Genomic DNA, 13,974 nt, shown 5'->3' with positions numbered 1-13,974 from the left:
TTTTAATCGATAAAGCCTTGTCTTTCATCGTGCAACGTTGGTGCACAGGCGATTCAACTGGGTAGTGAATAATTCACAAGTGCCTACCGGCCGTGCACAGTGTGAATGCACTGTTAGCAGATTGCTAGGTGTGTAGCGGAAGCTACTCCAGATCTACAAGAATCGTGTTTTTGCATCACAGATCAAGTGTGACTTGCTAACCAAAGGTGTTTTTTTCAGGGTACGCGTTCTTACTTTTCCAAAGTGAAGTATCTGTCCAAAATCTCATCAACTGCTGCATCAAGGAAGACAACAAGTTATACTTGTGCGTGTCCAGCCCGACTATCAAAGAAAAACCGGTAAGTTGGGCAGTGTTAGCGTCGAAAAGGTAATTATTGCTGTACTCGTATAGGCTCCTATGCAACTAAGATTTTTTGGCCAATATTTAGTTTTTGTGGCACATTTTCGATACTAATGTGTGAAGGGAATCTTGGAGGTACTATACATATGAATAAACATTCTTATCGAAAGAAAAACGAATATTGTCGGCTGACACAATCATCAGGGGTAATCATGAACAGCCAGTACTGGCTTCAAAAGAGCTCTCTGTAACAACAGTCTTATCACCAAATATGACGTCACAAGGCGTACAATTTCCAATAATTGAGGTGAACAGATGACTTAAGCTCGATGTACTATGGTATACTATTTTTAGGTTGCACACAAATACTGTCTGTTGGCACACACTAGGCTGGGGGGATTGTGATAAAATTGACTGTTGAATACTGTACTAGCTGCTGACGATTAGCCCAACGAGTGCCAGCCAGAAATATTCGGTTTGCTTCAATATAAATATATTATTCAATAACATGCTAATGTCATGCATCTTAAGTTTTTGTTCGACATACAGTCTGCTTACTCCCCTGACGTCAACGCATCAGTCAACGCGTATTTGAAGCTGGTGATTTTGCGATTTCGTATATTTTTCGTAATGCAATTTGGCCGATTTCGTCGATTATTGTCTGGCGTTTTCAATCACATTTTTGTAACGTCGCCGTTTTTTCCACGACATCGGCACGTTGACGAAATCCCACTGTAGGAATTCCGCATAAATTATGCATGCGCGCGCACAGCTGTTGGGGCAGGCCGCTCGTTTTTCGAATGCGAAAAAGGAAAACTGGTACATGCAGTGCAATGCGCAGTCCTGACGCTTCGTGTTCTATTTATAGGTGCAGATTCGACCGTGGAGTCTGAGCGACAGCGACTTTGTTATGGACGATTCGGAGACTTTGGACCCCCGAAAAACAATATTTGTGGGTGGCGTGCCTCGTCCATTGCGAGCAGGTATTATATTCGAATAAACGGATCATTTCCGAAATGCTCATATCAGCGGTTCCCAACCTTTTCGCGGCCGTGACCCAATTTCCGACCCTTAATTTAGTGAGCTGATTACTAAAATTGGTCAGCACCGTCGCCCAGATTTACTAGTGGCCTAAAAAATGGTCTGCGACTTCCATGTCGCAAACCACAGGCTTCTATAGATGTTTTTAGCACCGGGGTGTTGTCACATTTGTGTAGATCACATACATTTCCATCTTTCCCAGTATAAAACGCTGAAAATATAACAAGGTATCATAGTCTTGTAATCGATGTATTCTTATTTCAAATATCTTTATCTCATCGCAACGGTATTTAAGACCATTATAATTTCCGAAATTTTTGCTGACCAATGACTTCCCCCTCGGAATCCGGAACAAATTATAAACTAAAAAATTCTGGGTAGTCCTGCTAGCAATTATACTCGTTATACTAATTTTTAATGGCAAACGCGCGTCGCTAGCTTGATGACTTATGTGAAGTGTCTGCGGTACGTGGGTTCCTAGTGAGCCTGGCAGCTGGGTCTCTCACGCGCCAGAAGGAATTCAACCCACACTAATACTGACGGCATGTCTGTTTATCCAGTGCACCATGTCGGCAGATAAGATATGCGACCCGCAAAAGGAGCTGAAAGACGTCTGCTGCGGTCCTCGAATGATTCCAGTGTAATTTTGTGATATTATCTACGTAATTAAATATGAAATCCATATTGGTTGTGGTGTCATTTGGAAAGCGACTAAGCTTGCAAGGCTGTAATTTAGTCGCTCAGGTTTTACATATTGTGCATCGTCCGTCACATATGATGCTTGTGCACTGTTATTCAAGTTTTGGCTTGGTGGCGCCCTGTCAATTCTTTACCCTCTCAGATAGACCAGAGGTTCCCAAATTGAGGTCCGTATGATAGGATCCGCTACACAATGAGAATGCAATCTATATGAAAAACATTGACCGAAACCGAGCGTATGCAGTACACAATATGGAAGTTGTGCAATCCAAAACCAAATCAAACATTGATGACTTCATTTCAGCAAGAGAAGTGCACCCATCCCATCAAACACCTACCATACTGGGTAGTTTTTTACTTTTTCTTTCGTTGGTGAGGTTTTACATTGTTCCTATAGTATTCTAAAATTTTGTGGGGCATCAAATATAGATCGAAATAATTGCAAATGATTGACCAGGCAAATGTCGAGATGCAATATGTCACTTGAAGTGCACACAACATACTAGAAATATCTCGTCAGTTTTATCGCTTGTACACCCGCCAAACAGTGTGTTACATTTTTCTACACGCTTACACTCATGTTTAGTGGAACTGGCTATGATCATGGATCGATTGTACGGCCATGTGTGCTACGCGGGCATCGACGTCGATCCAGAGTTGAAGTATCCCAAAGGTGCAGGACGTGTCGCCTTTGCCGACCAGCAGAGCTACATCGCTGCGATCAGCGCCAGATTTGTTCAACTTCAGCACGGGGAGATTGACAAGAGAGTAAGTCATCTGAATGTTGTCTTGTGCTGCACACAGATGTAATCAAGATAGCCATCTCTGGTACTCAAGTAGAAGGTGAAGTCTCGTGAATTTCTACCTCATTCCAAGTAAAAGCACCGTTTACCAAGACTTGTTAACATTACTAACGGAACTAGAGAATGAACCTCTGAGAAGCACTCAACTTCGTAGTTTGCGAAAGTAGATTTGGTCTAGGGTTCTCATGCTTTTAACAGTTGATCGGAGGTGGCTTTTATCGGAATTGCGGTGTGACTAATTGCACTACAGATTGATGTCACTTTCTAACTTATACACACTCATCGTGACACAAAGGTTATTTCGCTCCATTGGCATGACAATTTTGGTCATAAAATGATGCAAACATGAATGCAAATGCTTTCCTGTATCTATATCGCATCATGGAATATGATCGGTGTGGGTTTTCAGTTCAGTTTTGAGATTACTGGTGAAATGACTAGGCCGGTATCTGCGTCAAGTTACAATGTCGACCAGGATGGTTTTAGGTGTAATTTAAGTCCATTTGTAGTAAATCCATTCTTCCATAGGAGAAAATCAACTTCAATGACAGCAAAGACCAATGAATGACTGTTTTGCCAGCTTTGCTGCTTAGGAAGCTAGTTTGGTTTGAAGAATACCAAGAATTTTAGTTGCGTCCATGATCGGAGACTTGTAGCTGGAGTCATTGGCGGCGAATAAAATGAAATTAACGAGAATTTTGGTTCCGGCACTGCCACTTACTTAAAACTAGAGTAGGTTGTATCGTGACAGCCAAAAGTGTGTGTCACAGGTCTACCCATGTTTTCTTGAATTGGTGATTGAAAATCACGGAGCTATATGATATGTCACACTTGAGGGTTTTGAAATTATTTTTAAAATATTGTACCTTCTATGTGTGTCACAAATATACCAATTTAAAATTTTAAAATCTTATAACTGCTAAATATGACTCGTTAGCAGATGAGTCAGGCACAGCCCTGTTTTGGTTTAGGCTTTATATAACAGTTAAACCCATTGCCTACCAATGCCTGACACAATAGTTGTAAGTGTTTGTAGGATTAGTTTGCAAGACTTATGCTACTAGCTCAAGCATTATGTTTTTGTCTACGTATGGTTATTTTGTTTTGGCAAAACCATTTCATTCTACTTGAAGTTTTACAGTTTAAAAACTAAGACTGGACTTCAGAATTTTTAGTAGATGAATTTGACAGTAGTTTTAGGACGTTTCCATCACGTTATTACCAGTGAAATTGTCATACCGTCTGGGTGGAATAGCTCCTGGATCGCGGCAGCTGAATATATTTTCGTAATTTTGCGAGTAACCACCTTCGACATAATCAATTTTTGATACCGCTTGATAGGGTTACCGTATTTTGAGGTCCTAAAAAGAGGACACTTCAAAAAATCCTTGAGGCGTCAGCACTGACAAAAAAAAGGGGTGATTTTGAAAAAAAATTTGACCGATAGTACTGAGTTGACTTGAAAAAGGTCATCGCTTTGACTCACCTTGTGATTAAACCGAAACTATGACGTTTTTGGTCGCGTTTCAATCCTTTTTATAGAAAAAGAGGACATTTAGGCGTCCTCCTAGGATACTTTAATTTATTGAAAAAAGAGGCCAAATCCTCGTAAGAGAGTAATTATGGTAACCCTATTACCTGAGGACTTCTGAAATCTTCATTTTACACTCCTGTGTAAAGTAGTATGAAATGTCTTGGAAATTACGAGTGCAATTACTTGTAACTGAGTAAAAAATTTATAGTGGTACAGCTAGTGCTACTTGATTAGCTAGTAGCTACAATTATTTTTTTACTCTAGAACAGTGGTTCTCAACCTTTTTGTCTTCGCGGACCCCTTTTGAACCGTCACGGACCCCGCGGACCCCCTCAAGTTTTAGTTCAAATTTAGCCAAATTGTCTTGCCACCGGCATCTGTCATTTGCATATATCAACTATAGGCTTGTGATAAACAGCCACATAATGACCGTTCCTGACAATAAAATCATACTATATGTACGAATTGGCCGGAATTTTATTATTCCGAAGTGTATTCTGCAGCTGCATTTCTTAAATTATGTCGTCGTGTCTTGAAAATTCACGCATTTCGATGTGATATGAACAAGTTCCGAAAATCCATTTCCAAAATGGCAAAGGTGGAGGCGAATGTAACATTGCCACCTGACTCTTCCGACGACACCTTCGTGTGTCATCGAAACATATTATTTGACACCCAAATTGAGAAATAGATTTCAATGAAATTATCACGTCCAGACTAGTCGTTTCTGTCTGCAGCTCATCTTCAAGATATTCTGTAATATATAGTGGTTATATGTGTAAAATACCTGAGTTAATCACACACGATTCAGCAACTGCTGGAGAGACTTTATCAAGTGTCCTACCGCCGAAGCGGCTGGATACAAAAGAGCAAGTGAAACCACGACGCAATTAATATACAACTGATATAAAGGGCAGTATTGCAGAGCAGGACTGCCACATATGTAGGCTATAACATAGGAGAAAATGGATTCCATGATGTGGATTTAACCCCTTTTTAGTAAAAAATAATTTTCACCAAACCTAAACAAAACATCTCTAAACTACAATATGCTTGTATAAGTAGGCCTATGCTATTGGTAATAAAAGTTAGTTTGCATGGTCGGATAATTCATATCATATAGTGTCATTCTATTGATGTGACTCCTGAAGCCTTAGTAGTTTTGAAGCGAAACTGTCTCGTCATTTCCCTAATTTTAAAAAAGTTACAAATTGGTAATAAGTCATTTTGCAAATTTAGAGGCCTCGTGGACCCCCGGTTAAGAACCACTAGCGTGGATATTTCATTTCAGACGACCATTCTGTTTATGTAAGTCCTCAAGGTTTAGCAGTTACGAAGCCAATCTGCCTCATGAACTTCGTAGCTTAAAAAATTAGGTAATCAATCATGTTGCAAACTTAAAGGCTTCGCGGACCCCCTGAAAATGCTTCACGGACCCCCAGGGGTCCGCGGACCCCCGGTTGAGAACCACTGCTCTAGAAGATTCCCATTGTGCTGACATTAAGCATGCCTCTGTATTCAACAGGTCGAAGTCAAGCCTTACGTCCTCGATGATCAGATGTGCGACGAATGCATGGGCGGACGGTGTGGCGGAAAGTTTGCGCCGTTCTTTTGCGCCAATGTCACGTGCTTACAGGTAAGCCATCGTCTTGTCTGGACCGCGTGTGGTTGCTGGAAATCTCTGCGCGACGGTTGAATAATGTATGGCGGATCGGCGTTGCGTTAAGGGTGATGTCAATGTTAGTTTCGCTTGTGGGATCGATACTGATGTAATTATCTGTGGACCGTGTACTTTTGGGAATTGGATACGCACCCGTTACGTAAACTCAGACTTTTTTTTACGATTCGCAGCTTGAAAATCAAGCTCCACTTACAGCGAGTCATTGGTAACATAGTTTTCCTTTACAGCAGGTGGAAATTACCAGTCTATGGAATTATGTTGCACAATCTGTTTGTCATGACACGTTGACATTGCAGCATCCCGTTCTGTTGCAATATGTATCCTCCCATGATATTGCAGTTGACGTTGATTATTCAGTACATGCTTGGACACAATGATATTTCGGTCTGTTTCAAACCAATTTACGTTATGCGGACAGTCTTGTTCACTATTCACGCCACACTGCGTCACGGAAAGCTCATTAGATTAGTGGCGTTTGAGTACCAGACGCTGTGCATTCGTGTGTGTGATGTGCGCACGGAAATGAAATATTTATCAGTGCAAAGTGCCGGAACAGTGGAAATTTCAAGGTGCTCTCTCAGACTGCAATCTTGATGTTGAACTGCCCTGGCAAACACACTGGAATTTTTTAATAGGCCACATTGACACTGGTCTGCTATGTGTGTGCTCATTCATGTATATATCCAACTTCTTATAGCACAATGCTCTGTTGCGATCTGTGTGCGCTTTTGCAGTGTGTAAAGGTGCGAATTTGCCATTTCACTACTTCAACAATTGTATTTTAATGTCTCAATAGCATCACTTGTTATTATGATCAATTGATCATACATTTTGATGTCAATTGCGTAACAGGACTCCACTTAAATGCTTCATGTATTCGGGTATTTCTTGACGTCATTCGCGATGTGCCTTATGACTTGTGATTTAATGACTTCTTCGAATGAAGAACATTGATGCGGCAGCGAATATTGTTCAGGTTACTTAGTTTTTGGAAAAAATGGGAGACAAAAAACATATCAGTGATATATCTCGCAGGACCACGCATGCCCATCAGAATTACTTAATCGCCATGCAAGCTGTATGCAATATCAGTGACAATGACAAGGCACGTTTCTTCGTTCTCAATTATAAAATCTCCATATTTTTCCCGTGCACAAGGTTATTTATGGTAGTACGGAGCAGATCGGTAAATTTACTGATTGGATTCTAAAAGTAAGCACACTCTGGTACAAAAAAGAAAATACTCTGAATCGAGTATTACTTGCAATGTTTAAAGTGAAATAGTCGATTTTTTTGAGTACCGAAATTTGTTAACCTCGCAACTAACGTAACTTGATTCATCAACGACAAGCATCGTTTCGATGCCTTCTTCCCTACGTGGGAAGCTTTAAACACGCAACAGGAAACCACACATGTGTGACAAAATGTCATCTGTGTATTAATCGACGGCCGGCATTGTCACAAAGGGCTGTATCATGGTTATGTTTATGAAAAACAAAATAAGCTATCATCATAATGAACTTGCATTTTCTTAGTCTGGCCAAACACTATATTTTCATATTACATTGGTCTTCCATGAAAGATTGCCTGCATATTTAAACTGTCTTACAATATATGACATGATAATGTGACATTACTTGAACACTTGAGTTGACTTGAATCTTAATACTTGAAATCTAATAAGTCAGCTACTCCATGTTGCCTAGCCGTAGCAGTGATATTCACTAATCCCGATTGTGAATATTATTTTTTATTTATTTTCAACACAATCAATTTTCTTATTGCAGTACTATTGCGAGCAGTGCTGGGCCATCATCCATTCTCGCCAGGGCCGCGAATTTCACAAGCCCCTGGTAAAGGAAGGCGCGGACCGGTCCCCGAGATCGATGCCGTTCCGTTGGTGATTCACTTGGACATCAGCGAAATCATCTCATGTGTCGTCACGAAGATAGGAACATTTGTTGTGAAGATATTGTTATTTTTCTATTTTGTCAAGCTGAAAATTGCTGTTCTGTTATTGCGGACACGTCGGCGTCGGATTATCTTCACCCTTTTTTCTGTGTCTACCACTATAATTCCCGCGCTGCCCGCAAGATAACGTACCTTGCGATCGTTTTGTGTGTGTTTTTGGGTGCGAAAATTAATTTTCCGATATCTGGCATGATCAAAACGGGACTTTCGACGGGGGAAAAATAAAGATAGGTATTCATCAGGTTTTTTCTTTTCTTAATTGTGATCGAACGATGCCCTTTCTATCTTCGCACTGTGATTTTTGTTACAGGATACGGTGGTCGTCACTGCGTTGTTGTTGTTTTTTCAGAGAAAAAAATAGCTAAAAAAACGTTGGATTTTTACCCGAGTTTGGCATTTTTAACTTGCCAAGACTTTTTGTATACAAAATTTTCCCGCTGTGCAAAAATGGCCGAACGACAACCAAAGCCCTTTTCTACCTTCATACCGTCGTGCTATCGTAAACATATTTCAATGATCCACCGCAAATATTACCCCCACCCAACAGAAGACGATAGTTGTGAGGTTTTGGCACCCTGTGAACTGAAAAAAAAACGGTCATCTCATTTTGGCAAAGGGTTATCGAGCTTTTGCGTGGACAAATTTTTAGTAAGGCTTTTTTGTACCCATAACGTTTGCTATTGTCGTTTTTCTTTCTACTGGCATCGTCCTGTGTCGGTGTGGACTAACAATGTATATGCTTCCCGATGTTTATCACCCCCCCATTTCACGGTATGTGTTGACTCGCCAATGCCCTAAAGTAGGAGCAACCGAGTGGGATCGATCTTGAAACAAAGAAGTAATGTTCCATTGTACTTTTGTTACCTGTACCGTGGTTATTCCCGCCCCGGGCCAAACGGCTGGCTGATTCGACCCATTTTTTTATATTGACCCGATAGCGGATGGACTCTGTAGGGTTGTGGACGATAGCGAAAAATTTAACTGTATAGTCGGTGCGTTATTTTCCGTGCGTTTCCCCTAGTGGCCACAATTTTTTTCCTAATTTTAGTCGAAAAATAGTGCATGAGTTTTGTGTTTTATAGATATTTATTTTTGCATATCGATAAAAAGGTAATTTTTCTTATTTATTCAGAGAAAAAAAAATTCGCTCTTTGTTGTCATGGCAACCTCTCTTTTTAACTCTATCATGCTTATGCAGATATCTCTCTCCCTTCTGGTGTAGTTGTGTTTGTAGTGATTTTTTTTGCGTAACCCCACCCAATGAAATATCATCTACCGATCGGTCTGTGTTGGTATATTCTATTTTTTTTCTAGAATGGGGTATGATAGCTTGAGTTCATTTTGATTCTTACTTTTGATTGCTGTTTTCGCCTGATCTGCAATAGTCAGGGCACCGTCGCGGTTTTGTACGGCAATATCACTGCATCGAGACTTTACCAATCGAGTCTGGTGCGACTGGACTGCACTTGATGTCAAATCATTATTTGATAAGCACTTCGTCCGTATCTTGGTGGAAAGTAGACCTCTAAACGTAGTACATCGGCTCGCGGGCCGCGGTCTACCTCTAACGTACTAACCTGTGTAACTTACTTGTTTACCGCGCTGAAATACCCTTTCGAATGGTAAATTTTCTAGCGACAGCGTATCGCGCGCGTGCGTTAATCACAAAAGCTTACAGACATTGCAATTATTAACAGTTTGAACCAGAGTCTGTGGGTAATAACCGCGTTCGCTACGCTGTCGGAGTGCATAATCGCGGGGGTCTGGTTTTGTGTGATTTTTTTTAGTTGCTGTGCAATCCTCGAGGTATATCGATTCTTTATTTGTAAACGTGATAATTCTGTGTGCTCTTGCTATAGATAGAAAAAACGGGTTGGGAACCGTTGCAATTCGCTGTCCCATCGCCGCCGTTCACTCCAAGCACTTTCAACCAGTGAAAGCCATCTATTTTTTCATTCAACCCCATATTAAAAGCGAAAAAAAGTACAAAAAAATACGCTTCGTAACCATTAGAGCGACATAGTAATGTAGTATCTAACTCGCACTGTTAGTCCTTCTGCTTCAACACCTGTTTTGTGATTTTCAGTATAGTAAAGCCCATGACTTAATCATCTGGGGCGTGGCGTCGCATCTTGCGGCGACGCGCTCCGAAAAGTAAAACCATTGAAGATGTAGGATGATTTGTATCAATCAGATAAGTTTCGTGCAATACCGTCGTGGTTTTCTTGAGAATTTGTATATGTATGCCATTTCTTTGTATCGCCCGTATCTTTTGGTGTCTTGTACAGGCGTATTTTGCCTGCCCTGGCGCTTTCGTGTTTCCGTAACACACCAAAGATGAGTCGCCGATGACGTGTATTTTTCCTTTGAATGTTCGGTGTTTTGTACATTTACTGTTGGGACGCGATGAGTTGGCGGGTTATTTTTCATTTTTCGATGTCGACTTAATCCTGGCGTGATTTTTGCGAGCGGAATCCCGATTGGCTTGGCAAATTGGCACGAATTCTGCGAGTTCATATATACAATCCGATTTTTACGAATTTTTTTTACCGCGTTTTACCGCATATTTGGAATAACTCTGACCGGCCTCGCGTCCATGTCCGAAAATTGTACTCCGATTGACTCTCGGCGTGTCGTCTCCCATTGCATTTCGGTGAATTATATTTGAGGTAGTGCTTTTTTACTATTTACCCGCGTTCTCCTATCTATATACCGCTCATTTTGTGACAGTTTTTGTGCATGATTTTTCCAGAGGCGTAGTTTTTAAAAAATCGCAAGAAAAAAAATCTCGGAAAATGACTTGCGTTGGTCGCGGGGAGCTTTTTTGTTACGATATTTATGTAGTTTGATTATCATTTTGAATATTGGCATAATTTATGATATCGCACAACGCTGTTCGATTTTTGTATCATTTCCGGTGGTTGTTGTTTTGTAGATCACGGGGTGCGCCCGCCCTGCTTGCAATGGAGGGTCGACAATCGAACGCAATGCGGCGCGATTGCTATTGGCGTTTAGTCTGGTGGGTAGTTGGGATCCAAACACATGGAAGATGCGAGCTTGCCGATTTTTACTTGTACCTTGCCCTGATTACCGCTGGATGCTCCCAATCTTTGTCGGCGTGTGATTTTGAGTTTTGAGTCGGCTTTGTATCGGATACGTGATAGACGTAGGATGCCATCACCTTGTTCTATTTTTAATGATGCTAATTACAAAATCATTATTGTATGATATAGAGGAGATAGATTTGTGTATTGGGATAATAAACTCCACATTTCCAAGTCGGTTGTGTGTTTTGGTGGATTGCCTGAGCGGGATTCGGGAGGTAGTGCTCGCTGTCACATGAAAGATATCGAGGAATATATACGGATGTTGTTCGAAATGAGTGCCATCAGGCAGGCCACGACAGGTTACTCCTACGACAGTGGTTCTCAACCTTTTTACCTTCGCGGACCCTTTATGGTCCGTCACGGACCCCCGCAAGTTTTCGTTCAAAATTAGCTTAATTATCATGCAACCGTCATCTGTCTGGCGCAAATATCAGGTAAACAGCCGCAAAATAACTTTCCTTCAAAATAACATCATAATATGTAGAAATTGGGCAGACTTATTCGAGGCAAATTTTGCAGCTGTATTTCAGGGTTGTAACCAAGTCGCAAGGTTCCGAGTCTCACAAGTTAATCTCACTTTTATAGTTTCGACTCGAGTCTTTTTCAATTCACCACGGAGTATAGAGTGTCGAGTCCGAGTCATAGTGTTTTGACTCGAGTCCAAGTCATTGTGTTGACTGTTTAAGTGTTCAGGTCTGAGTTATTGTCAGGTGAAACCCACTTTTTACAACTCTGCTCGGTGATATCGAATGCTTCGCATTCATAATATATTTAGATTTCTAACATTTAACAGTAGGCCCTATCTGGTCTGGTAGCAATTTCAAATACCAGTACTGATAGACCAGTGGTTCTCAATCTTTTTGTCTTCGCGGACCCCTTCCGGACCTTCACGGATCCCCACGAAGTTTTAGTTCAAATTTAGCTCAATTATCATGCAATCGTCATCTGCCTCGTTCAAATGATTACTGTAGGCTTAGTGATAAACAGCAGAAAATGAGTTTTCTTGAAATTAAGATCATCCTATTCATGTAGAAATTGCGTTGACTTCTGTTATTTCAAAGCCAATTCTGCAACTGCATTTCTTCAAATACGTAGTGGCGTCATGAAAATCCGCGCCTTCGATTTGATATAAACGAGTGCCAAAAATCCATATCCACCAAATAGTGGCGGCGAATGTAATAACAACGCGAAACGATTCCGACGACACATTTGGGTATGATCGCAACAAATATGGCACCAAAATTGACTGACAAACTTTTTACTGAACAACATATAACGCCAAGCCTGGTCATTTCCATCTAGCAGCTTATCTTGAAGTTATTACGGAAAAATGGCTATGTAGATCGCAGGAGAAAATGGATTTTTGTAAACATTTCGAAGTCACCGTTATTGACCTTACTCATCCAACTTTTTTCCACAATTGCCAACACAACATCTCTAAAGAGCAAAATGTTTGTATCAATAGGCTATTGGCAATTTAGCGATTAAAATTAGTCTGCATAGTAGAATAGTGTAGTAGTAGGCCTATAGTAGAACAGTACACCAATGGGTTGCTGGTTCGAATCCGACCGAGGTCGACTTCAGAAGTCCAACCGAGGTGTTGTAGGTATATCTATAGCAGTGGTCGGGAACCTATGGCTCGCGAGCCATATATGGCTCTTTTGGGCATAAGATATGGCTCTTTGCGAATTTTTTATTTTTGTGCCCAATTTTTCAATATTGCAGCAACAAGTTATTAAATCTTCAGCACGAGCAGTATAATTATTCTTGTGGCAGTATAAAATGTATTTGAGAGGTTATTACAGAGACGTATTCAAGGTTAAGAGTTCGGACCCCCTTTTCAAAATCCTCAAATTGAAGTTGCTGTCGCGTCGGCGACCAATGTCACTCGCAATAAATTCATTGATCAAAGAGACGAGGAGACATGGCGGCGCCTGTATCACAATGCAGTTTTCAAATATGCATTGTCTTTCTGATCTGCGGCGAGAAATAAACTGCGATGGAAGTGACATTCACAATTACAACTTCAAATTACAAACAACGCCATAGCTATCCACGTTCTTGATTGATAACGTAGCTTTGTAGAATGTAGACGCTGTTAAAATGCAGGCGTTGCGCAAATGTTACCGCCGAACACGTGAGAATTAAGAAGCCGAATCGGTATCAGTGAGACAATTACATTCGAATAACATCAGTCATTATACATTCAATGATATTTACGATGAATCGCCCTATCACAATGCCTTGTCCTCTGTTTCGAACTTTATTTTCTGACCAGGGATATCTAGTCTAGTTATCCCTGTTTCTGACAATAAATAGGCAATTAGTTACGTGATGCTGGTAGTAAAAATGTTCAACATCTAGTAGACGGGTGAGGCACTGCGAGCCATATATAGCTCTTTTGAGTATAAATATGCTTTTTTGCCAAATATATATTGTTGTACTGAATTGATTAATATTGCAGCAACTTGCTAGAAAATTTTCATCAGGGCCAGAATAAGTATTATCGTGGCAATATACAAATGGCTTTGAGAGGTAAATACAACGCCGTCTTCAGGTTTGGGGGTAGGAACCCCCTCTTTTCAAAATCATCAAATTTAAGTTACTGTCGCGCCGGCGACCAATATCACTCGCGAATTCGATGTACCCGACTCGAAATCTTGGATTGCACAATACGTTGATTGATCAAAGAGATTAGCAGACATGGCGACGCCCATATGACAACGCAGTTTTCAAATACATATTATCTTACTGATCTACGGCGCGAAATGAAATGCCGTGGACGTTACGTTCACAAT

At 40.8% G+C, this 13,974-nt stretch overlaps 1 protein-coding gene across 1 annotated transcript in view; it reads left to right on the top strand.

Moving 5' to 3' along the window:
* LOC145454385 (uncharacterized) overlaps positions 1–11,347 on the top strand; it is a 42,306-nt gene extending 30,959 nt beyond the window's left edge. Inside the window, exons 7-11 of the mRNA XM_080332383.1 lie at positions 220–338; positions 1,209–1,323; positions 2,667–2,848; positions 5,943–6,053; positions 7,886–11,347. Of these exons, the coding sequence (XP_080188509.1) occupies positions 220–338; positions 1,209–1,323; positions 2,667–2,848; positions 5,943–6,053; positions 7,886–8,002 (644 nt within the window). The 3' untranslated portion in view covers positions 8,003–11,347. The remainder of the gene's footprint in view (positions 1–219; positions 339–1,208; positions 1,324–2,666; positions 2,849–5,942; positions 6,054–7,885) is intronic.
* Positions 11,348–13,974: the final 2,627 nt, after the last annotated feature.

This window comes from Botryllus schlosseri, chromosome 13 (genome assembly GCF_051294905.1).
Source record: "Botryllus schlosseri isolate E-star chromosome 13, Bs_hap1, whole genome shotgun sequence".
In the NCBI taxonomy this organism is placed as follows: Eukaryota; Metazoa; Chordata; class Ascidiacea; order Stolidobranchia; family Styelidae; genus Botryllus; species Botryllus schlosseri.
Note: the sequence above shows the minus strand (reverse complement) of the source record. Positions and strands in the feature narration are given on the sequence as shown.